The sequence below is a fragment of the Rhinopithecus bieti genome, unplaced genomic scaffold (assembly GCF_001698545.2).
Source record: "Rhinopithecus bieti isolate Rb0 unplaced genomic scaffold, ASM169854v2 scaffold_11803, whole genome shotgun sequence".
NCBI classification, from domain to species: domain Eukaryota; kingdom Metazoa; phylum Chordata; class Mammalia; order Primates; family Cercopithecidae; genus Rhinopithecus; species Rhinopithecus bieti.
Window position 1 is genome coordinate 396,344 of NW_016807064.1, and position 24,459 is coordinate 420,802.

Genomic DNA, 24,459 nt, shown 5'->3' on the forward strand with positions numbered 1-24,459 from the left:
ACATCTCTCCTTACTCTTGGTTCTCTGCTCTCCTTGACTTTGCCCCACACCCAGCTCCCACTGATTCCCATGACTGGCTGCCTTCTCCACCCCCTACCTCTGCTGTGGAGCTTTCCTGGACAGAATTGTGCTGCGTGTAGGTGGTGACTCTTCTGTTGTCATTTTCTTGTCCTATCTCTCCAAATCCCCAAACTTCACACCTATCATCAGATCTCCCACTCCGCCACCTCTGCTTGCATTGCATGTCACAGAAAGAAACAAAGAAAAAAAGAAGGAAGGAAAAAGAAAAAAAAGTAAAACAAAACAAAACAAACAAACAAACAAACAAACAGGGCCAGCGACCTTCAGTCCTGTGGCACCTGCATCTCCTAATCTCTTCCCTTCAGCCCTCCTACACTTTCACATCCGAAGGCGTCCTGCATTCTTTCCAACACTGACCTCACCGCCCCAAACTCTCCCTGCCCTGAGCAGGCACTAAATCCTAGGCCTCTGCTCTCCTCCATGACCTTTCTTTGCCAACTATCTTCTTTACTGTCTTCACTATTTTCCTCCTTCCTCCCTTTGACCTACTTATACCTACTTTATAATTTATTTTTTCCTTCCCTCGCCTTCTTCCTTCCTTTCCTTCTCCTTTCCTTCCTTCCTTTCGTCCTTCCTTCCTTCCACTTCCTTCCTTCTTCCCTCCCTCACCATCTCCTCGCCTCCCTCCCTCCTCCTTTCCTTCCTTCCTTCCTTCCTTCCCTTCCCTTCCTTCCTTCCTTCCTTCCTTCCTTCCCTTCTTCCTTCCTCCCTCACTCCCTCCGCCTCACCTTCCCCCCTCCTTCCTTCCTTCCTTCCTTTCTTCCTTTCTTTCTTCCTTTCTTTCTTTCTTCTTATGCAGTTTCACTCTGTCACCCACGCCAGAGTGCAGTGGCGCAATCTTGGCTCACTGCAACCTCTGCCTCCCAGGTTCAAGCAATTCCCTGCCTGAGCCTCCCGAGTAGCTGGGATTACAGGTGCCCGCCAACATACCCTAAAATTAGCCACCATGGCTACTTTTTGTATTTTTAGTAGGGACTGGATTTCACCATCTTGGCCAGGCTGGTCTTGAACTCCTGACCTCATGATCCACCCGCCTCGGCCTCCTGAAGTGCTGGTATTACAGGCGTGAGTCACTGTGCCCGACCTTCACTTACAATTTCTAATCTCCCCCCGTTCAAAGATAAAAACAACTTCCTTTGCTTTCCCTTTCTTCGCAGGTTGCTGTCCTACTTCTGTCCTTTCAATTCCGCCTGTGCGTCTTGAAAAAGGAGCTGCACTTGCTTCTTGTGCACCGTTTGCTCCACACTGCCTCAATCTATGTCCACCTGCTGCTTGACCACACTTGGTCTCAGTTACAGGATCAATGCGGGAGAACCACCCAGGCGTGCACCCTGCTGTCCATCTTGCTAGATGTACAGCCTTGGACAAGTTACCTCCCTCTCTGTGCCCCAGCCTCCTCATCTGAAAAATAGGGATAATGATGCTTTTGCTCCTTAATAATGAAATAATAACAGAATGATAATTTGATTAGATTCTGGTAAGGTTAATACATAAGAGGAGGTGCAAAGAGAGTGAATTAATAATGGACAAAAAGAAAAGAGGATTCATTCTATCTCTCTGGAATGCTCTTATCTCCCATCTGATACCCAGTAGGTCTCAGTGAGTCATTCTCATCCCAGTTTACAATCGGCTTCTTTCTCAGATCTCTCCTGACTGTCCACCTCCACGGACGTGACTGGTCTCTTTATCCCTGGTACTCCGAGAATTTAACCTTAGTGCTTCTCACGTGGTGCTGTATTTGCCCTGTCCTGCTAGGCAGTTAGTCATGAGCGTGTCCCATGTCCCTCACATCCCTGTGACATCTCGCAGGCCAAGGGTCTGTTTTACTTGTATAGTAGTGTGCTAGAGCGGCCATCACGAAGGATCACAGGCTGGGTGGCAAAAATTAATTTTTCACAGTTCTGGAGGCTACAAATCCAAGATTAAGGTGTTGTCAGGGCTGTTTTCTCCCGTGGCCTCTCTCCTTGGCTACAGATGGCCGTCTTCTCCCTGTGTCTTCACATCATCTTCCCTTTGTGTTTGTCTGTGTCCCAATCTCCTCTTCTTATAAGCACACAGTCAGACGGGATCAGGGCACATCCATATGACCTTGTTTTCACTAAACTATCTTTTTTTTTTTTTTTTTTTTTTTGAGACAGAGTCTGGCACTGTCACCCAGAGTGGAGTGCAGTGGTCTGATCTCGGCTCACTGCAAACTCCAACTCCCGAGTTCAAGTGATTCTCCTGCCTCAGCCTCCCAAGTAGCTGAGATTACAGGCACCCACCACCATGCCCAGCTAATTTTTGTATTTTTAGTAAAGACAGGGTTTCCCCATGTTGGCCAGGGTGGTCTCAAATTCCTGACCTCAGGTGATCTGCCGTGTCAGCCTCCCAGAGTGCTGGGAATGCAGGGGTGAGCCACACGCCCGGCCTTACTTAACTATCTTTTTGAAAACTCTTTTTGGCCAGGCTGAGTGGCTCATGCCTGTAATCCCAGCACTTTGGGAGGCCGACGTGGGCAGATCACGAGGTTAGGAGTTCAAGAACAGCCTGGCCAGCATGGTGAAACCTCATCTCTACTAAAAATACAAAAATTATCTGGGCATGGTGGTGCACGCCTGTAGTCCCAGCTACTCAGGAGGGTGAGGCAGGAGAATCGCTTGAACCAGGGAGGCGAAGGTTGTAGTAAGCCAAGATCGCGCCACTGTACTCTAGCTTAGGCAACAGAGCGAGACTCTGAATCAAAAAAAAAAAAAAAAAAAAAAAAAAAAAAAAAAAAAAAAAAAACCTCTTTTTTCCCAAATACAGTCACATTCTGAGGTACTAGGAGGTTAGGACTTTAGCAGATGAATTTGCTGGGGGTGGTGTCACAGTTCAGCCCACAACACTTATTTTTGATAGCACACAGTATATAACATGGTGCCTGCCACATTTGTGTCCCTAATTAATTAAACAACCTGGGAAGAAACCAGGGAAGGGGAAACAAGTCAGGAAGTAGAGAAAACTAATCCCTAAAATCTGTTTCCCATACGATCTTGGGGAAATAGTGGAGAAAGCAAGAGAGGTTATTCATCAACTCTAATGTTTTCCTTTCAATCGCACATCCTCATACAAGAGGATTATTTCGTTAGACTTGGGTTTCCTTCTGCTTGCAAAATGATACCCCTGGGAAGGATGACATAATAAAAAGACAAAATGGAGCAACAAAGATTCTGCTTTTGTTGCTCAAAACAATTAAACCTTTGTGTTCTGGCACATAGTCAGTACATGTTAGTATTGTTGGTTTTACTCTTATTGTTATTACCATGACCATGATTATTATGGATTCTAAGTTCTATGAAGACAAGGATATTTATTTTTTCATTGCTGTACTCTCTGGCCTCACACAGTACTTAGCAAAAAGTAGAAGGTCAACATATTTGTTAAATAAATGGACATAATCTCTGAGGTTCTCTTTCCTCATCTCTAAAATGAACTAATACTTATTGAGCAACTACTATATGTGAGGCCTTGTGCTACCTGTTTTAGATGGATTATTTTATGTAATCCTCACAGCAATCATGTGAGGTAAGTACTGTTTTTATTCCCAGTTTTCAGATGAAGAAAGTGAGGCAAAGAGAGTTAAGTAACTGGTCAAGCTCACACAATTAACAAGCAGTGAGCTCTGACTTGTTGTACTCAAACCTGAAGTACTAACCAATATATTATATTGCCTCCTTCATTTCTATAAAGTGGATAAAAATTCCCACCTCTCAGGCTTGTTGAGAGGAATTAATGGGAATTTGTAAAGTGTCTAATATGCAGTAGGAGCTCAATAAATATCAAACCCTCCGCTTCACTCTGCACAACTTATATTACTGTGTAGACAAGTGCTGTGGGATCTGTCCTCTAACTAAAAACTCTTCCCAAATCCTCTATTAACCCAAACACCCTGCAGCTGCTGCCCCATTTTTCTTGCTTCCCTTCACAGCGAAATTACTCTGTACTGAAGAGATGCCTGTACTTCCTTTCCTCATCTCCCATTTGGTCTTGATCCCACAAAAATGAGACGTCGGCTTCTCCTGTCTTCTGAAACTGCTCTTAGCAAGATAACCAAACACACGCAACAAGTTCAATCCAACAGCTCTTTCCTGTTTCATTTTTTTTTCAACCTTGTAGCATCATTCAACAGAGCCAATCACTCCCTCTTTCTTAAAGCTTCTTCTCAAAGCTCCCTGATTTTGTTTCACTTCTCTGGATGCTCCTTCTTTGTCCCTTTTGCTGGTTCTGTCACCTCCATTCTGAGTCTAAATGTTGAAGTATCACAGGCCTCAACTTTTTTTTTTTTTTTTTTTTTTTGAGACAGGTTCTTGTTCTGTCTCCTGGGCTGAAAGGCAGTGGTATGATCATGGTTCATTGCAGCCTTGAACTCCTGGGCTCAAGCTCTCCTCCTGTCTCACTTTCCCGAGTAGCTGGGACCACAGTATGCACCACCACATCCAGCTAATTATTTTTACTTTTTTGTAGAGATAGCATCTCACTGTGTTGCCCAGGCTGGTCTCCAGCTCCTGGCTTCAAGCAGTCTTCCCCACTCAGCCTCCCAAAGTGCTGGGATTATAGGTGTGAGCCACTGCACCTGGCCTCAACTTCTTTCTCTATATTCTCCGGCCAGGAAATCACATCCAGACTCGTGACTTAAATGGCATCAGTATGTGGATAGTTCCAAATGTTTGCCTCTAGCCCTCATTTCTCCCTGGAGCTTCAGATTCATGTATCCAGCTTCCTATATGACATTGCCACTTGCAATTGTAATGGGCATCTCAAACGTCACATAAAATACAATTGGTTCAGCATTCTCTCCCTTTTCCCAACCCGGACCTCCTACATTCTTCCCCACTCATGCAGTGGCTCTATCTTCCACATAGCTATTCAGAACAAAGATCTAGGAGTCACCTGTATTTCCCTTATTCTACATTTGCTCCATCAATGAGTCCTGTTGAAGGGTTTACTGCCAAAACATATCTCAAATCCATCTATCTCAAATCTGCTCCTTGGTATTAAAATAAAATTCGGAGTTTTGGGTAGGTGTAGAGGGTTACCCAAGGTCTAGCCCCCACCCTCTAGGGCCTCCACCATGGTTGAAATCCCCCTCATTCATGGTGCTTCAGGTACATCTTCTCTGTTCCTTGAACATGGCTGACCTATTTCTGTCTAAGGGCCTTTGCACTTGCTATTCTTTCTGCCTGGAATTCTTTTCCCCAGATCTTTACATGGCTGGCTCCTTTTTATCATTTAGGTCTCAACTAAAATGTCATCTCCTCCGAGAAGACTTCCATAACCACATGGTTAAACTAGCTTTAGCTTTTTTTTCTTGAGATAGAGGCTCACTCTGTCACCCAGGCTGGAGTGCAATGGCGTGGTCTCGGCTCACTGCAACCTCCGCCTCCCAGGTTCAAGCTATTCTTCTGCCTCAGCCTCCTGAGTAGCTGGGATTACAGACATGTGCCACCATGCCCAGCTAATTTTTGTATTTTTAGTAGAGGTGGGGTTTCACTATGTTGGCCAGGCTGGTCTCGAACTCCTGACCTCATGATCTGCCCACCTCGGACCCCCAAAGTGCTGGGATTACAGGCGTGAGGCACCATGACTGGCCTAAAGTGGCTTCTGACCCACAACTGTATGCCTCTCTAGTAGTTAGTAAAGTGTTTGGCTCCAAATAAAAACAAACTTAACAAAGGCCTAAATGGATGGAGCTTTATTTGTCTCACACAGATGAAGATGTCCAGGGTAGTTAGGTGAAGGCTCTGCAGGGCTCAGTGGTGACAGCAGAGATGCAGGCTCCTTCTTGCTTCCTACTCTGCGGTAGTCATTAACACCATGACATTCTTCCATGTGATGATCACTCCATGATTGCAAGATAGCTGCTGTGCCTCTGGGCATTATGTCTTTGTTTCAAACAAGGAGAAGGGAGAGTTTAAAGGATCAAAGTCTTTTCTTATGTGGCTCTGGCTCTGCATTTTATTGGGCAGGAAAGTGTTCCTCAGGATATTTTGTTTGGAGCCATGGATTTGTGTCAGGTTGCTCCTCCCTTAGCAGTAAGGGAGATGGGGAAACAAGCATTTCACCTTCTGGCATGTACTCTAGAAACTGCAAGGGACAAGGGGGATGTGACTGACATAGGCCAGCAAATCCCAGCCACCTTTTGTGTCAGACTGCTCTGCATAATTCTTTTCATAGAATTTATTTTGTATAATTTTTTTCATAAAATTTAGCTTTTCTTTTCTTTTTTTTTTTTTTTTTTTTTTTGAGACAGGGTCTTGCTCTGTTGCCCAGACTGGAGTGCAGTGGCACCATCTTAGCTTCACCACCAGGGCTCAAGCAATAACCTTCATCTTCACCTTCTGGGCTCGTAACCGTCACCTCCCAGGCTCAAGCAATCCTCCCATCTCAGCCTCCAGAGTAAGTGAGACTACAGGTGTGCACCACCATTCTTGGCTAATTTTTCCTTTTTTTTCGGGGCTAGGGGGAGTGGTCTCACTATGTTGCTAGGGCTTGTCTTGAACTCCCGGGCTCAAGTGATCCTCCCATTTTGGTCTCCCAAAGTGCTGGGATTACAAGCATGAGCCATCACACCAGGCCCAAAGTTATGATTCTGTGAAATTATCTTATTATTTAACTGTTTTCTTACCTATGTAATGCTCTTATTTATGGTAAGCTACAGAAGAATAGAATACAGAAAAATCTCTTTTGTTTGAGGCTGTGACCAGAAGTCCCTGGCACATAGTAGGCATTCTATAACCATTTGTTGATTTTCAGATAAACAAACAAACAAAAGAGATAATTTGCCTCCATGTTGCAAATGGATTTCTAGAATACACAACACATCCACAAAGCACTAGATAATCAAAGTGCAATTATGAACATCCTATGCAAATTGCTGGCGTGCCATGAAGACACTGTTGAATGAGCTGTCCTTTTGATCTAAGGAATAATAGGGGTCCTATTCACTACAGTTGTAGTGGTAAGAGTGATGATGGTATCTTCTCTGAGGTCCACACTGTCTCTTCAAGTTGTCTTTGTGACAGAGAGCTTGACTAGCAGAGTGTTCATGGGTCAGAGAGAAGCACAGTGTCTTCCCCCAGGATGTAGCCACTGGCCATGTCTGGATTCATGGTCGAATTCACTAGACTTTCTGGACACATGCAAGCTCTAGAATATTACATAAAATACCAATGACATATACACAGGCTTGGTCAGGTACATGCCAAATTTCTATGCCAATCCAAAGCTCTATTTATAAGAAAGGATTTTGTAGTGGCTCTCAAGCTCAAGGTTGAACATGGTCACTGCTGGAATCTAGACAGCCTGGTAATGGTTAGTGGGCTAAGAGAGTAGACTCCTTTGCAGAGGGCGCTGAATAGCCTCGCGGGAGTCCCTCACCCTAAGGAAGAGCTGGCCTATTAAGTTCAGCTAATCTGAATGTCTTGATGACCAGCAGGGAGGAAGGAGAGAGTCTGAATACTGCTCCTTGTCCTCAGATGAGCTCTTCCTGTACTCATGTCTGGATCCAGAGGAAATAAGACCTGTAAGTAAATATGGGAAGTATTTTCAATACAAAACCTCCAACTACAAAGCATAGCGTCATAGTGCTTTGGTGCCTTTGCGAGAAGAGGTTATACAAGGCGAGAAGGAGGTGTTCTTTCCCTTTCTTCATGGCTTACAGCCGTGGCTGTGATGCACAGAGGGCTTTAGAGAACACAGAACCTCCTCAGCTTGTTGAGATTTCTAGTGTGGTAGCCACATCTTCAGCACTTGTTCCTGTGCACACTGAAAACATCTCCAGGAATGCTCAGAAACAAGCAGGAGAGACCTGGAGGGGATGGAGGTCCTACAACAATGGGTAGGAAGCAGAGCTTGAGATGTTGGTTTCATTATTTGTAATAGGAACCCATTTTAAACATTAGCCCCCATCCCCATCTCAGCCTAATGAAGCCCATAGAAAATGGGCTCATACATTTGTTGAACAAATATTTATTGCCAGGCACTGTACTAGATGCTGAAGGTAGAGCAAGGAACAAAATAGACAAAGTCCTTACTTTCGTAGAACTTACATTATACAGGGAGAGTCCTGGTCCATTTGGGCTGCTATAACAAAACACTATAACCTGGATAACTCATAAACAATAGAAATTTATTTTTCCCAGTTCTGAGGCTGGGAAGTTCAAGATCAAAGTGCTGGCAGACTCAGCGTCTGGTGAGGACCCTCCTTCCTGGTTCATCAACACTGTCTTTTTTTCTGTATCCTCACATGGGAGAAGAGGCGAGGGTCTCTTGGGGGGTCTTTTTATAATGGCACTAAATCAACTCGTGAGGGCTCCACCTTCATAACCTGATCACCTCTTAAAGGCCCCATCTCCTCATACCATTATACTTGGGGTTTAGGATTTTAACAAACGAATTTTAGGGAGACACAACATTCACCCCACAGCAAGGAGAGACAGAAAATTAACAGACTTTGAAGATAAAATTGCTGGAAGGACTAAGAGTTGGATATAAAAGGAAAAATTCATTGAGAATATTTCATCAAGAGTCAAAAGAGAAGTTTGAGGAGAATTAATCATAGGAGGAAGATATCAACTATTCTTCATCTGCACTTACATGACTGCAAGTCATAACCAGCCTTTCTGTGAGCCACACCAGACCTTCCAAGGCCAACCCTCTTTGTCCCCTCTCTGCACACCTAGAGCCTCACGGCCTTTGCCACACATGTGGCCTGGCATTGTGATTTATGAGTGTGTTGTCTCTGTGGCGGAACTGTGAGCTCTGCAGCACCTCGTGCAATGACAAGCCCATTGCAGGGGCTCCACAAATATCTGGTGACCGTCACTCTGGTGACAGAGTGAATGAATGGAGTCACGTTGCAACAGGTGAGGTTTAGGTCAGACATAAATGCTTCTTGTCAGGCATATGAAATGCTAAAACAGCTGTGAGGGGGAGGTTGTGGTTCACACCATGTCAGGCTTCAGCTCAGGGAGGATTAACCCCTTGGCTGCAGAAAGTTGCTGGGATTGGGTCATTCTCAGCCACTGCACATCCTGGAGGGTTGTGAGGTCAGTCCAGCTCACTGTCCACAGAGGACCTGTGCAAATACACAGGGTTTTAGAAGCCTAGCAATAGAAGGTGTCACGATGCATGGGACTCTGATGAATCTCAGACCAAATCCTTAAAACGACTTATGACTTTGACCAGAAAAAGAAAAGGTGTGTGTGTGATCAGTTTGTTAAGTTCTGCAAAATGCATGGAATTTTCATGAGTGACTCTCATTTTACCCATGCTGTTCCCATCCTAAAAAGTAATATATGTCTTGCAATCACTCCTTCAAGGCAGGTAAAACCCTGATGGGTATGCAGAGGCTATTTGGTATCTCTGGGGAATATGAATGCAAGGGAATGATAATGAAACACACTGTTTGTTTGGCAGCACTGAAAAAGAAGAGTTAAAAAAAAAAAAAGAAGTGCAGAATTTTTGCACTTCTTGCAGAATTTGTCTAGCAGGCTTTCCAGTTTATGCTGTAAAGACCCATTGAAAAAAAATAAAAAAGAAAGAAAGAGGCCGAGCGCAGTGGCTCAAGCCTGTAATCCCAGCACTTTGGGAGGCCGAGACGGGCAGATCACGAGGTCAGGAGATCGAGACCATCCTGGCTAACACGGTGAAACCCCGGCTCTACTAAAAAAAAAATACAAAAAACTAGCCGGGCGATGTGGCGGGCGCCTGTAGTCCCAGCTCCTCAGGAGGCTGAGGCAGGAGAATGGCGTAAACCCGGGAGGCGGAGCTTGCAGTGAGCTGAGATCGGGCCACTGCAAAGAAAGGGAGGACTAAATGATGAGAGCACACTTTGGCCATTGTTTGTCTGCTCTGACCAAGAGCATAGTAAAAATGCATTGTATATTATGATCCAGCCCACAGTAATGATGCATCACCTACTTACCTGCCTGAACTAAGTATTTCATAAAACAATACTTCATAATGTGCAAAGTACTCAAATATTTTCTATTATACTCTTTTTCTTATTTTTAGAAAACACTGGCCATTGCCTGTTAAACTGAGTGGGCAGTGGCTGTCAATTTGCAATACACTGCCCCAGGTGACTTTAGAATGATTTAGTGATATGGTTAATTGGAATTGAAATTGCATTCTGTAATGTGGGTTGCTGGAACATTTCAGAGCTTCAGCCTGTGCAGAGAATGTTGATGTTTGTTTTTGTACTGCTCCAGGCAGGTTTAGGAGCCTGTTAACCCGGCACGCCCAAGCCATCCTTGGTGAAAGGTCAAGAGTCTGCGTGAGCAGAGTCACCTCCTGCAAGTCCCTTAGCCCCAAGGCATGTTCTCTGTCTCCACCCACAAAATAGAAATCCATCAAAATCTAATTGATTCAGACTCTGGGACAGAATGAAATTTATCATTTATTTAGGGGTGATTACAAATGCTTGTCTCAGAAATGCAAATTTAGTCAAGTAATCACTTTGAATTCCTACACAGAAAATTTCAGAATCTTCCCTCTGTCCTCTAAAGTGCTAACTGAGGTTCAGGCATTGAGGAAGTGAAACTCCCGCACCCCAACCACTACTCTTACCTCCCTCTGTCAGGCAGGAGCTGAATCCACAGAATTTGTAGTGGCCATTTCCTTGGGTTATTCAGAGAGTGAACACAAAGTGTTTGAGGCTAGTGGCCTCAAACTAGCCGGAGGAAGCCCACTGCACCCCCATGTAAGAAGGGCAGGGCTAATATATAAAAAATGTATTTTACCAGTAACATTATGCTGAGAAAAAGGAAAGTTTTGAGTGTTAGATATTAGTGTTAGGGTTGTCAAGGCAGAGATGCCCTTAAGATCCACTAGTGAGGAAACAGGAGGCCTGGATCTCTTTTGGTGAGAAACTTAAACCCAAATGGAAGGATTCATCCTCACCTTTGCTCTGGGACCTGGGAAGTCTTTTTGTTCACCAGTGTACATACTTAGTCATGAGGGTCTGGCTTAGTCTGCGTACTTAAAAAGCAGATATGGGACAAATGACAGAGATATGTTGGAATCAATCCCTTCCTGGGAGGCCTGTGCCTGGCAGCTTTCTCTTTATGTGGCATGAGGGCAGGTGACAGGATCCAGAAGGTCTATGCTATCCTCTGACACTGTGATTCTCCTCCCAGATGGTGCCAGCTCCCCAGCATCAGGGTGTCCAGGGCAAGGGGCAAATGCATGTCCAACCTCTTTCTTTCCAGCCTCTGGTGTGGGCTCTGACATGGAATCCCCTGGAATCCTCCAACTAGAGGCGCAGAGATTGAATAGAGAAAGACTCAGCCCTTTCATAGCACCAGGGCTCAGCAAAGGCACCCCTTGAGGAAGGAAGATGGGGTGCAGTAACGCCTGCATTATGATAATGCTGAGGCTTTGGCAAGATCTGCTCTTAGTCATACGGTTATTTGGCTGATTTTTACTTCCAGTCTAGTATAATTATCTTCGGGCACCCATTCATCTACTGCCTTAAAGATAGAAAACTCCCAGATATTTTGATAGCATTTCCACTCTTGAAGTTTTTTTGTTTTTGTTTTTTCTCCCTGACATGCTGGCTGTGCTTTCAGGAAATTAGACCTTATTTAAAGTCCCAATATGTCTAGTTCTTTATGTTAGGGAAGACATGATGTTTGGAACATATGTAGGAGATTGGCTGAAATATATATCTGTTTGTATCTATAAGATCAATGCCTGCTGCCTGGAGTATAGCTCCTACAGGGCCGGGCCATGCTTTCTACTTGTGAACTACATGAGGGTCAGCAATTGTGCACAATACAATACATGTGAACTATATAATAGACTGACAGATCTTGCTTATGGGGTAGGGTCACTGTGAATCAGAAGAGGCTTCTTACTGCTAGGACTTACGTAATTATCAGGAATCTAAACTGAAACAGTTGTGCAGTGTTAAGAGTAAAACCAACTATATCTTCTCAATGAGACATTATAGTAAATGGGTGGCCCTATTTTCTGCAGATTTACAAGATCATTAATAGGCATAAGACCTATAAGAGGGCTAACCATATATTCACTTTATAGAGGATTTCAGTGCCAAAACTGTTAATAAAGTTAAAATGAAATAATTTCCATGACTATAAATTGCCTTTTTTTTTTTTTTTTTTTTTCTTGGAACAGAGTCTTGCTCTGACTCCCAGGGTGGATTGCAATGACACAATCTGGGCTCACTGCAACCTCTGCCTCCTCTGTTCATGCGATTCTCCTGCCTCAGCCTCCAAGTAGCCAGGCACATGCCACCACACCTGGCTAATTTTTGTATTTTTAGTAGAGATGGGATTTCACCACGTTGGCCAGGATGGTCTTGAACTCCTGACCTCAGGTGATCCACTCATCTTGGCTTCCCAAAGTCCTGGGATTACAGGTGTGAGCACCGCACCCTTCCTGGATTGCGTTTTTTTTCCTCTTGCAATCCCTCAAAAGACTCATGAGTATGTTTGTTTTCAGTTTTAAAACTACATTTAACAGATGAAGAAACTAAAATAGGAAGAATTTAAAATTCAAGACTGTTACTTTCCATTTTTGAATAGTTTTCACTTAGATGATCTCATTACATTGTCATAACAATCCTCTAAGAGGGTGCTATTAGGATTAGTTCTATTGAGGTGGAAAAAGATTAGGAGAATCTGAAAGCATGAAGTGCCATACTGCCTTGCCTCTGTCCCCAGAGACATGTGCTGAAGCCAAGGCAAAGTCTTTTGCCCCTGAACCCAGGGGCATGCCCGGAAGCCAGGCTGGACTGCTTGCAGGGCTCCTCGTGACAGAGCAGAGGCAGCAATGTGGTAAGTAGGCCCCAAGCTTCACTTGCCTGCCACCAAGCTTTACTTAATTCTCAGCTCTCAGTTTTTCTGCCCTGAGTTTTTCCAAGGAGAGGCTGGTTCAAGAAAATACGAGATAAGCAAAGGAGAGGAAAAGGCGATTCTTTCTAAGCCTACAGCAGGCCTGGCTTATTTTACTTTATCAGAGCAGAATGGCTCCTAGGCTAGAGTAGCCCAGGACCTATCCAGAGTTACTAGCCATGAGGGATTTGCAATTCAAAGAGATTATAATTCTTTAGAGGGTGAGACCACACTACTCACCAGTTGGCCCAGGAATAAGCCCTTGATTCATCCTTGTCAGCCCTCATTCTCCTCAGGGAATAAAGGAGAGGGGATGAAGGAAGAATATAAGATAGACTCGAGCCCCTTATGGGCTAAAAATCATTTGTGTTTTATAACTGAACCAAGGTTCAAAAGGTCAAGTAGCTTGTCCCAAGTCATGCAGCTGAGCACAGATAGTCTGCAAACCTGGTCCTCTCACTCCAAGCCCAATACAATAATGGCATCCATCCTAGCCTTCTGTTTGACCTACAGAATTTCACTGCCTGTTCTCCCGCTCCCTATTTCCTGCCGAGTCTGGACACATGGAACAGATTGTACACACTGGGACATTGCCACTAAAGAGCTGTGAAATAGAATGGAGGGAATATATGTGAGTATAAGTTCTTATGTGCAGAGGAATGAAAGGATCTGATACATGAAGAAAGATTTAAAGGAGCTAAGTAGGTGGAACTGAATTACTTGATGACTTTGAGGGATATGACATCAGGCTGTAAACATGTGAAGGACAGAAATACCTGGAAAGATGAACTATTTAGTATGGAATATGGGATATAATGAATGAATGAGCAATAACTAATGGAGGTAATTCTCTTTTCCTTTGTTTTTTTTTTTTTGGGGGGATGGAGTCTAGCTCTGTCACCCAGGCTGGAGTGCAATCATGTGATCTGGGCTCACTGCAGCCTCTGCCTCCCAGGTTCAAGTGATTCTCCTGCCTCAGCCTCCACGTATCTGGGACTAGAGGCGTGAGCCACCTTACATGGCCTCTTTTCCTTTCTCTTAGGGATGAGAGTAGTAACAGATTTCAGGTACCTGATACAATCTTAGAAGTTTTTTTTTTTTTTCCAAACAATCCTTTATTCCAGTGGGATTAAATAGAAGAACAAATGAAGCTTTCAATCCCAGATAAATTTAACAACCCATTTTAAACAAGCTTTGCACAAATGCTTCTTCTTTCAAATCTTCTCTGTCTACTGTCAACTCTTTAACTCCTGCCTGCACTGATTCTCACTGGGCATATTGCAGTGGTTTCCAGCCATCCCCTTGCTTTGGGATTTGCCAACCAATTTACCCTCCATGTGGCCAGGGAGTAAGCTTTTTAAACCACTTACCAGAACAATGATTTAAAACCGCACATCCTGGCCAGGCACAGTGGCTCACACCTGTAATCCCAGCACTTTGGGAGGCCTAGGCGGGCGGATCATTTGAGGGCAGGAGTTCGAGACCAGCCTGGCCAACATGGCGAAACCCTGTCTGTAGTAAAAATATAAAAATTAGCTGGGCATGGTGAGGCACACCTGTAATCCCAGCTACCTGAAAGGCTGAGGTGCCAGAATTGCTTAAAGCTGGAAGGCAGAGGTTGCAGTGAGCTGAGATTGTGCTACTGCACTCCAGCCTGGGTGTCAGAGTGAGACTCTGTCTCAACAAACAAACAAACAAAAAACCCCCACACATCCTACTATTGAAGACTTTATATTGCAAGTAACAGAAAACCTGACTCACACTGCTTAAATAGAAAATTTACTTTCTGGGCACGGTAATGTATCAGGTAATATACAGGCACACTCATGCCTGTAATCCCAGCACTTCGGGAGTCTGAGGCACACAGATCACTTGAGCTCAGGAGTTTGAGACCAGCCTAGGCAACCAGGTAGAACCCTGTCTCTACAAAAAATTTGAAAAATTAGCCGGGCAAGGTGGCATGTGCCTGTAGTTCCAGCTAGCTTGGAGACTGAGGTGGGAGGATTGCTTGAGCCTGGAAAGTGGAGGTTGCAGTGAGCCATGATCATGCCACTGTACTCCAGCCTAGACAACAAAGTGAGACTCTGTCTCAAAAAAAAAAAAAAAAAAAAAAAAAAAAAAAAAAAAGATACTTTCTAGGTTCATGTGACAGGAAGGTCCAGAGATGGGAGAACTGGCTACAGGATGGTTCAATCCAGTGGCTCAATGATGTGAACAGGGACTAAGTTTCTTTGTGTCTCCCTGCCATGCTTCCTCAGGTGCCAGCTTCTTTCTGTACTGAGTCTGGCTGGGGCTGGCCCTGTACTTGCAAGGAGGCCACAGCTTGTGGACTACACATTTCCACACTTTCAAAGGGAGAGAGAAAAAGAGAGAGAGAGTTCTGTCCCAGAATGCTGGGCAAGAGTCCTGACATTCACTTGATTGGATAGGGCTGGGTCACAGGCCCAACGTCAAACCCATCTTGTGGCCAGGGGAATGGAAAGTGTTGATTGGCTTAAGCAAATCAGGAGCTACTCCGCACCTGGGTATAGGGTTAACTTCACCAGAAGTACCCAGGTTGATTAGGGATGGAAGATTACAGAATATCTATGAGGATATAGGAGGGATTGGAAGCTGGGTAGGCCACTAGAGACCCTCCACAATTGAGCTAATGACCATCTGCCCAGTGGTAATTTCCATCATATCCACTCACTTAATTCCCACCCTATACCCAGGGTGTAGGCATACACAACAGCCACATGTGACTATTTGTTTTTCCCTGAAAATCCACTTCTATGTCTTACTCAATCTAATATGCCACCCACCCCCTTACATGTTGAATACCTACTTCATCCTGAAGGTCTAGCTCAAGACCCATTTTTCCATGATGTGATGCTTTCTCAGATCCTTCATTAAATAAACATCTTCCTCTTGCATTTTCAAATTCATCTGCTTCTTCACACCACTAGCTGTGCAATCCTGGGCAACATATTCAACCTCTTTGAGCATCAGTTTATTCTGAAAAATATAGATAATACTAGTACGTATTTCAAGAGTCGTTGTGAGGATTTAATAAATTAATACAGTAGTCCCCTCTAATCTGTGAGTGATATGTTCCAAAACCCCCAGTGGATGCCTGAAACCTTGGATAGTACTGAACCCTATACATATTGTACTCTGTTGTTTTGATCTGATGAAGTGACTAACAGGCGGGTAGCATGTGGATAAGCTGGACAAAGGGATGACTCATATCCTGGACGCAATGGAGCAGGATACCATGAGATTTCATCATGCTACTCAGAAGAGTTTGCAGTGTCAAACTTTTAATTGTTTATTTCTGAAATTTTTCAATTAATATTTTTAGACCACAGTTGACTACTGGTAACTGAAATCATGGAAGGCAAAACCGCAGATAAGAGAGGAATATACATAAAGCCCTTAGAAGAGAGACTTGAGTCTAATAAACATCAGTACATGTTTTTATTTTGCATTTTATACACCATTGAGCCTTGTGGTAAACTATATTCATGTTTATCTCTTCAATAGATTATGTGTTGCTGGAGTACTGACTAACACATATTCACCAATATATCTTTCTTTGACTCGTTTAACAATTATTTAAATTGATACCCAGTAGTTGTACATATTTTAAGGGTACTTGTAATATTCTGATACATGCATACAATGTGTAATGTTCAAATCAGGGAAATTGGGATATCCATCATCTAAAACACTTATTATTTCTTTGTGTTGGAAACATTCCAAATGTTCACTTTTAGCTATTTGGAAATACACAGTAAATTATTGCTAACTATAGTTAGCCTATTGTGCTATGGAACACTAGAAATTATTCTTTCAATCTAACTGCATGTTTTTACCCATAAACAACCTCTGTATACCCCAACCCCCCCTTATCATTCTACTCTCTACCTCTATGACATCAACATTTTTAGCTCCCACATATGAGTGAGAACATGCAATATTTGTCTTTCCGTGCTTGGCTTATTTCACTTTTTATAATGTCCTGCATGCTCATTCATGTTGCTGCAAATGATAGAATTCCATTATTTTTTATGACTGAATAGTATTTTATTGTATATATACATATCGATGTGTATATAGATACACACTTTCTTTATCCATTCATTCATTGATGGACACGTAAGTTGGTTCCATATCTTAGCTACTGTGAATAGTGCTGCAGTAAACATGGGAGTACAGATACCTCTTTGACCTGATCTCCTTTCTTTTATATAATATATATGTATTTTATATATATTTTTCTTTATATTATACACACACACACAGACACACACACACACATATATGCATCTCAGTGGGAATGCAGGATCATATGGCAGGTGTATTTTCAGTTTTTTGAGGAATTTCCATACTGTTTTCCATTGTGGCTGCACTAATTTACATTCCCATCAACAGGGTATTAAAAAATAGACAAATGGGCTTATATCAAGCTAACAGGATTCTATGCAACAAAGAAACAATCAAAAGAGTAAAGAGATTTTCTTTATTCTTTATTCTTTAGGTTGAAACCTAAAGAATGAAAGATTCCTGGCCAAAGTGGCTTATGTCTGTAATCCTGGTGCTTTGGGAGGCTGAAGTGGGAGGACTGATTGAGGCTAGGAGTTCAAGACCAGTGTAGGCAACATAATGAGACCCCATCTTTACAAAAATAAAAATTAGCCAGGCATGATGGTGCATGACTGTGGTTTTAGCTACTTGGTAGTTTGAGGCTGCAGTGAACTATGATTGTACTACTGCACTCCAGCTTGGGTGACAGAGTGAGGTCTGTGTTGAAAAAAGAAAAAAAAGGAGAAAATATTTGCAAACTGCCCAACCACAGTTTAATAACCAGAACATATAAGGAACTCAAACAAATCAGTAGCAAAAAACTAAATAATTTGATTCAAAAATGGGCAAATGATCTGAACCGATATCACAAGAAGACATACAAATGGCCAACAGATATGAAAAAATTCTCATCACTAACCATCATGTAAATGCAAATCAAAACCAAAATGAGATATCATCTCCCTCCAGTTAAAAAAAAAAATTATCAAAAAGACAAAAAATAAAAAATGCCGAGAATTGCTTGAACTCGGGCGGCAGAGGTTGCACTGAGCCATGATGGCACCACTGCACTCCAGCCTGGGCAACAGAGTGAGATTGTGTCTCAAAATAAAAATAAAAATAAAAAATGCTAGCAAGGATGTGGGGCAAAGGGAACTCTCATTAACAAATAGCTTTGAGTACCACTAAAACTATGTGTTAAATATTGGGTATTTAACTATGTGTTAAATACTAGGGTGCAGGTAACAGGATATGCTTACTGTCTGCCCTTTTTAAGGTCTGGCACATTCGCAGCAGAGTAGACAATCACCAAGTACTTGTAGAGTCTAACTAAAATCAGGATGGATAGAAATAACTGCATTTCCTACAAAGATGCCCCAGTGTATCCAAGTGAAGCCACACCATAAAGGTTGGTCCAAAGACTGATGGGAATAACTTGGACTCAACTGAAGTTGCTGTCATTTGGGATTACTGCCAAGGCAGCAAGCAACCAGTGCAAAGGATGTCTCAGAGATGAGGATATGAATGAAGTGATATGACCACCTTGAGGTGGTTCCAAAAGCCCACTCAGTAGACGATCCATTAGTTCAGAGGAGCTGAGAGTGGAGGTTTGTGTCTTTTAGGATGAACTGAGGCATGGTGTCACTCAAATTTTGCCCTATGACTAGATAAGGAAATCTTGCGCTTGTCATAGCATCATTCTTCCATATTCTTTCTCTCTCTCTCTCTCTTTTTTTAGACGAAGTTTCACTCTTGTTGCCCAGGCTGGAGTACAATGGTGTGATCTTGGCTCACTGCAACCTCTGCCTCCCAGGTTCAAGCAATTCTCCTGCCTCAGCCTCCCACATAGCTGGGATTACAGGCATGAGCCACCACATCTGGCCCATGTTTTTTCTTACTTTGTCTTCAGGTCTACTGAAATGAATGAAGGTATTTTGGAATTAGTTAGGAGACTTTGGAGTAATTCAGATGAGAGACCTCATTGGTAGCCTGATCAGGATCATTATTAGTAATGGGGACGGACAGAGGTGTATAGGTTTCAAAATACTTAAGAAGGAGAGTAGACTGGTAACATGGTTTGGCTCTGTGTTCCCACCCAAATCTCATCTTGAATTGTAATCGCCATAATCCCCACGTGTCAGGGGAGGAAGCTAGTGGGAGTTGATTGGATCATGGGAGCGGTTTTCCCCATGCTAGTCTTGTGATAGTGAGTAAGTCTCACAAGAGCTGATGGTTTTATAAAGGGCAGTTCCCCTACACTTGCTCTTCACTCTCTCCTGCTTCCTCGTGGAGAAGGTGCCCCTTCGCCTTCCACCATGATGGTAAGTTTCCTGAGGCCGTCTAGCCGTGCTTCCTGTTAAGCCTGTGGAACTGTGAGTCAATTAAACCTCTTTCCTTTATAATTATCCAGTCTCAGGTAGTATTCTTTATAGCAGTGTGAAAAACGAACTAATACAACTGGACTTGATGATTATTTGAATGTGCAAAATATATCAGTGAAGGTGCTTTCTGTTGCAAAAAAAATTGAAACCCTTTCTTGTGCTGGCAAAAACGAAGAAAATGTATTATCTCAAATAACAGATTTACCACTGGGACCAGCTTCAGGGCTTATGGGTTCATCAGCCCAACATTCCTTGTCTCTACTCTGCCATCCCTAGCACTGGCTTCATCCTAAGGCTGGTTTTTCCATCAAATCAATTCGTGGCCACCCCCAGTGACATTTTTTGATGTTGTTGTTCAGATAGAATAGGGGGGAGAAATTAGCCTCTTTTTTCTGAGATGTTTGGGACAAGTCTCTCCTCATGCTTCATTGGCTAGACAGACTTGGAGCTGCCCACCTCAACCAATCACTAGCAAGGAAGATGACATTACCATGGTGTACTCACAATCATGGCTTGGGGGAGGATGGATATTGGGAGAGGCAATCACAATGTCTGGTAGCTTAGGCAACTAGGTAATGGAAGTGCCATTTACTGAGTAAAGGAATCTGGAATGAAGAATTGGTTTGGGGAGAAGATGATGAGCTTATTTTTAGACTTGCATCATGATGTTTGTTTTCACTTCATATAGGAGTTCAAAGGGTACTTGGACCTTTGGAGAATTTCTGAGGACATAATTCTTGGCTAAAAAGAATGCGGGCTATCCACTCTTTTAGGAGTCTTCTTCCATTGCCAACCCAGATTCTATCCTAGATGTGGCAAAGACAGTCCTGCCACACTGTGAAAAAGCCATGTGTGAACAGTTTTCTGCTTCCAAGGGAATGCTCAATTATTCCTTACAAAATCTTCTCAACCTTATGCTGGAAGCTCAGATGAAATACTGAATGTGTAAAGTGCCTGTGACATTTGTTGTCATTTGGTAATTTCAGCTTTGCTAATTCAGTCTTTACTGGACCTTCCCACTTCCCAAATGCTGCTTGTGCAATTATTATGCTATCATGAGGAGATCGCAATGCACTGCAAATATTTGCTCCAAATGCAAGGTTTAATTTAAGGTGTGTTTGGAATTCACAATTACCTAGCAAAGAATAATATTAGATCTTGAGAAGCAACATAGTGTAGTGGTTAGGAACACAGATGATGGAGTCAAACTGTCTGGGTTCAAGTCTCAGCTTTACCTATATAAGCTGTGTGACATTGAATCAATTACTTAATCTCGCTCTGTACCTTAGTTTCCTCATCTGCAAAGTGAAGATGATTGTGATAACAGCAGAATCTATTTCATGGGTTTATTAGCAAGTTAATTATATGTGAAATGCTTAATAACGTACCTGCCTCACAGGAGGCACTCTTTGCTAGCTAGGTTGCTGATTATTTTTAAATAAGTAAATCCTTAAGGTAAAATTCTATACCGTTCTTCCTTTTATCAACACTTTCTAAACCCAATCGCATGCTCAGGTTTTGATTAGAATGTTTCTGTTAGCACAGTCCTGTAACTTGATATAGAATCAAAAGCCCATCCCAGAGGGTGGTGCTGACCTTTAGGGCTGCTTAACACCGAAGCCGCTGTCTCTGGGGCTCCTTAGGACTTGGCTCCATCTCAGCCACAGGTGGCCTTGTTTAACCGATTACATCCAATTAAAGAGAAGGTCTTAATTTGTCTTCCTAGCACTTAGAATTGGCTAAGATGTTTGACATCACTTCCTGAAGCTAAGATCCCCTGCTTCCTTTTTCCCACAGAAGAAAAGCAAAAAGAAATAGAGATTCGAATGGAGGAGGACACTTCAAAGTCTTTAAAATTGTTTACTGGAAGATTATTTCTCCCTCTTTTGCCTTTGATATATTTATAAATCACTTATATAATAAATAATACTGGGGAATCAGAAATATCTGCTATAAATATTTTAGAATATTTTCTTCCAGGTTTTAAAATTGTATTTATAGACCATATTTGACATAGTTGTAATCAAAGCATAGATACAATTTTGTATTCTAAATTTTGTTTCATTTAACTTTACAAGTATTTCCCATGTTGCTATCCATTTTTTTTTTGTAAAATTTGTAATAGTTTTGTAGTATTTCACAGTATTTAATTATTTATTGTTCCAGTATTGAACACTTAGTTTTAAAAGTGTATCTAGGCCAGGTGCAGTGGCTCAGGCCTGTAATCCCTGCACTTTGGGAGGCTGAGGCGGGCAGGTCACCTGAGGTCAGGAGTTTGAGACCAGCCTGGCCAACATGGTGAAACCCTGTCTCTACTAAAAATAAAAAATTAGCCAGGTGTGGCGGCGGGTGCCTGTAATCCCAGCTACTTAGGAGGCCAAGACAGGAGAATCGCTTGAGCCCAGGAGACAGAAGTTGCAGTGAGCTGAGATCGAGCCACTGCACTCCAGCCTGGGTGACAGAGTAAGACTCCTTCTCAAAGAAAAAAAAAAAATGTATCTAATGTCTTCATTCTTCCCCAGTATTTTTGGTGTCTTGAACTACCTACCTGGATGGGCTCCAGGAGCCTGTGACACTGAATTGGAATAATTGGGTAAATAATTATTAGTTTTTGTTCATCTGTCTTTTTATTTTTTCTCCCTTATTGCCAATAATATTAATCTTTCTTAGATGTATGTATAGCTCACATTTATTCGATGTTTACTATTACAAGTACTTTGGGTCTTTATTTAGAAGTTTGTTGATGTTTTTGTAACCAGAAACATGCTGTAGGAACTTAACTCTTGCTTATATCAATTAGCCAATGGTAAAATTGCCTTCTTTATGCATTTCACTTGAAGTCACAGCTTCCAAGAACCTATTGATTATGTTAAGTGAGGACTTACTGCATTTGCAAAGCGGTGGTCACACAGGTGCTTGGTAAGGGACAGGCAAACTACACCGCCTTCCTGTCTCTTATTGCTACTGATTCCATCTCTGGTCCCACCCCTTCCCATTTGAGCTCCATATACATATATCTACATGCCTCCTGGATATCCCTATTTGGATACCTTCCAGTCACTTCTACCACAACATGGCCCGGACTAAACTCATCATTTCACTCCATGACAAGCCTATTCTTTGTCCTCCAGGTTGCTTATCCCAGTGAATGCCACCATCATGCATCTAGGTGTACAACTTGGAAACCTGGAGTCATCTCGCATTTTTTCCAGTTGCTTACTGCCAAAGTGAAGTTGGTCCCCATGCTCTGTCAGTTCCACATTCGAAGTGTCTCTTGAATCGGGCTCACCTCATTCTTCATTTCAGTCTCTTATAATATCTCTTATTGCTGGATCATTGTGTTCGTCCCCAATTTCCTCTCCCTGCCCTAGCCTGAGACCCTTCAATCGCGCCTCTAAATTGCTGCCCAAGTAATCTGTCTAAAAGACAAATTTAATTATTTTGCTCCTTTGCTTTAGGTCTATTAGGATAAAGTCCAAACTCCTCAACAAGACTTTTCATGGTTCCTGTCTCTCTGGCTCATCCACGCCTACCCCTGGAGCCCTGTGCTGCCGCTGAGCACACCTTCTTGCAGAGTGCCTCATACTCTGTCACTGACCTGGAGGCCTTTTGTACACCCTGCTACTTCTTTTTTTGGAATGCTCTTTCCTCCCTTCTTCTCTTGGACAATTGTTGCTTGTCATGTAAGTGTCAGATAAATGAATCATCCCTTCTCCAGAAAGTTTCCCCAAATTCCCCTGCCTGGGTCCGTGGCCCTTCTCTGGCCTCATAGTCTCAAGTACAGATCTCCATTCCTGAGTCATCCTTAATTGTTGCTCTACATACATATCTGTCTCCTCAAATAGATTTGTAAGCTACTTAAGGATAGCTTCTGGATGTTTTATCTCCCTGCCTCTAGCCCTAGCCCAGTGCCTAGCACACAGGAGATGCTCAAAGCATCCTTGCTAAATGCGTGTTGAATGGAGTTACTCTTGACCTCATTCCTCCACCACTCTCCAAAAGAAAGGACAAAATCTCCTCCCTTATTGCTACCACATATAAGGTGAGTTCTTTTAAATGCCCACTTTCCTCTCGTTTATAGGGAAGTATGGATATTATGGTATTTTCAAAGTAGAGACTTCCATAAGGAGAACCAGAGCGTTCCTAAATCTTGCAACCCAACAATAAGCCAAAAAACATAGCACCATTTTCTTGTAATGGGCCCATGTATATTTTTCAAACTTCTACTATCCTCCGTTAGTCTCTGACACCTCACTGCACCCCTTCTAAAAGTGTAGTGCCAAAATGAATAGAATTCAGAAGCTTAGGTCCAGAGGCAAGTCACTGACTCAAAAGTCATGACTTGCTTCGCTTTTTTTCCTCTTTTCCTAGTGTACAATGATGCCTGTGCTTGCTTTATTCAGAGGGTAAACACAGATTTTTAAAAACTGAACATGAATGGAGGAAATGAAAAAAAGTCCTCCATTAACCCAATCTTGACGAGATTAACTGATCAAAATTGTGAACGGCATTTTGTAAAGTATTAGAGATCTAATGTGAATTTCTCATTTAATCCTGTTTCTTCCACTATTCCCCGCTCTTACTCTCCCCTTCCATTCCCCAACCCACCCCTAACCCCGGCTTTTGGTTGCTATTGCAATTCAGTGGCATTTGTTCGGCAATCGGCAATCAGCATTTCTTCCCCTTCCCTTCCCTTCCCTCTCCCACCCTCCTGGGAGGCCGAGAAGGAGGCTCAGAGGAGGGAGAAAGAAAGAAACCCCAGTAGTATTCAGCCTGTCCGGCTCCCTACAGGAAGTGATCTTTCTGCTTTTAGGCCAGCCACACGCCTCCCAGCCAGCCAGCAGCTCTAACTAATTAGCACACGTGATGGGAATTGGAAACAAAGTCGCCAACAATAGGAGCGTGGGAACCCGAGCTGCGCCGCAATTACAGCGCCCCCCTCCCCCGCCCGGATCGGCCGCGGGCGACGCGCCACCCGCCCGCCCAGGGAGGGCCCGCCAAGTCCGGGCGCCCGGGGCTCCGGGCCGCGTCCGTCCAGTGGGTCGCGCCGC

General features: G+C 43.1%; 1 protein-coding gene across 1 annotated transcript in view; it reads right to left on the reverse strand.

Moving 5' to 3' along the window:
• Positions 1-6,892: 6,892 nt before the first annotated feature.
• The window catches only part of LOC108534472 (uncharacterized), a 28,888-nt gene continuing 11,321 nt past the window's right edge, over positions 6,893-24,459 (reverse strand). Inside the window, exon 4 of the mRNA XM_017879842.1 lies at positions 6,893-7,248. Coding sequence (XP_017735331.1) covers positions 7,146-7,248 — 103 coding nt within the window. The 3' untranslated portion in view covers positions 6,893-7,145. The remainder of the gene's footprint in view (positions 7,249-24,459) is intronic.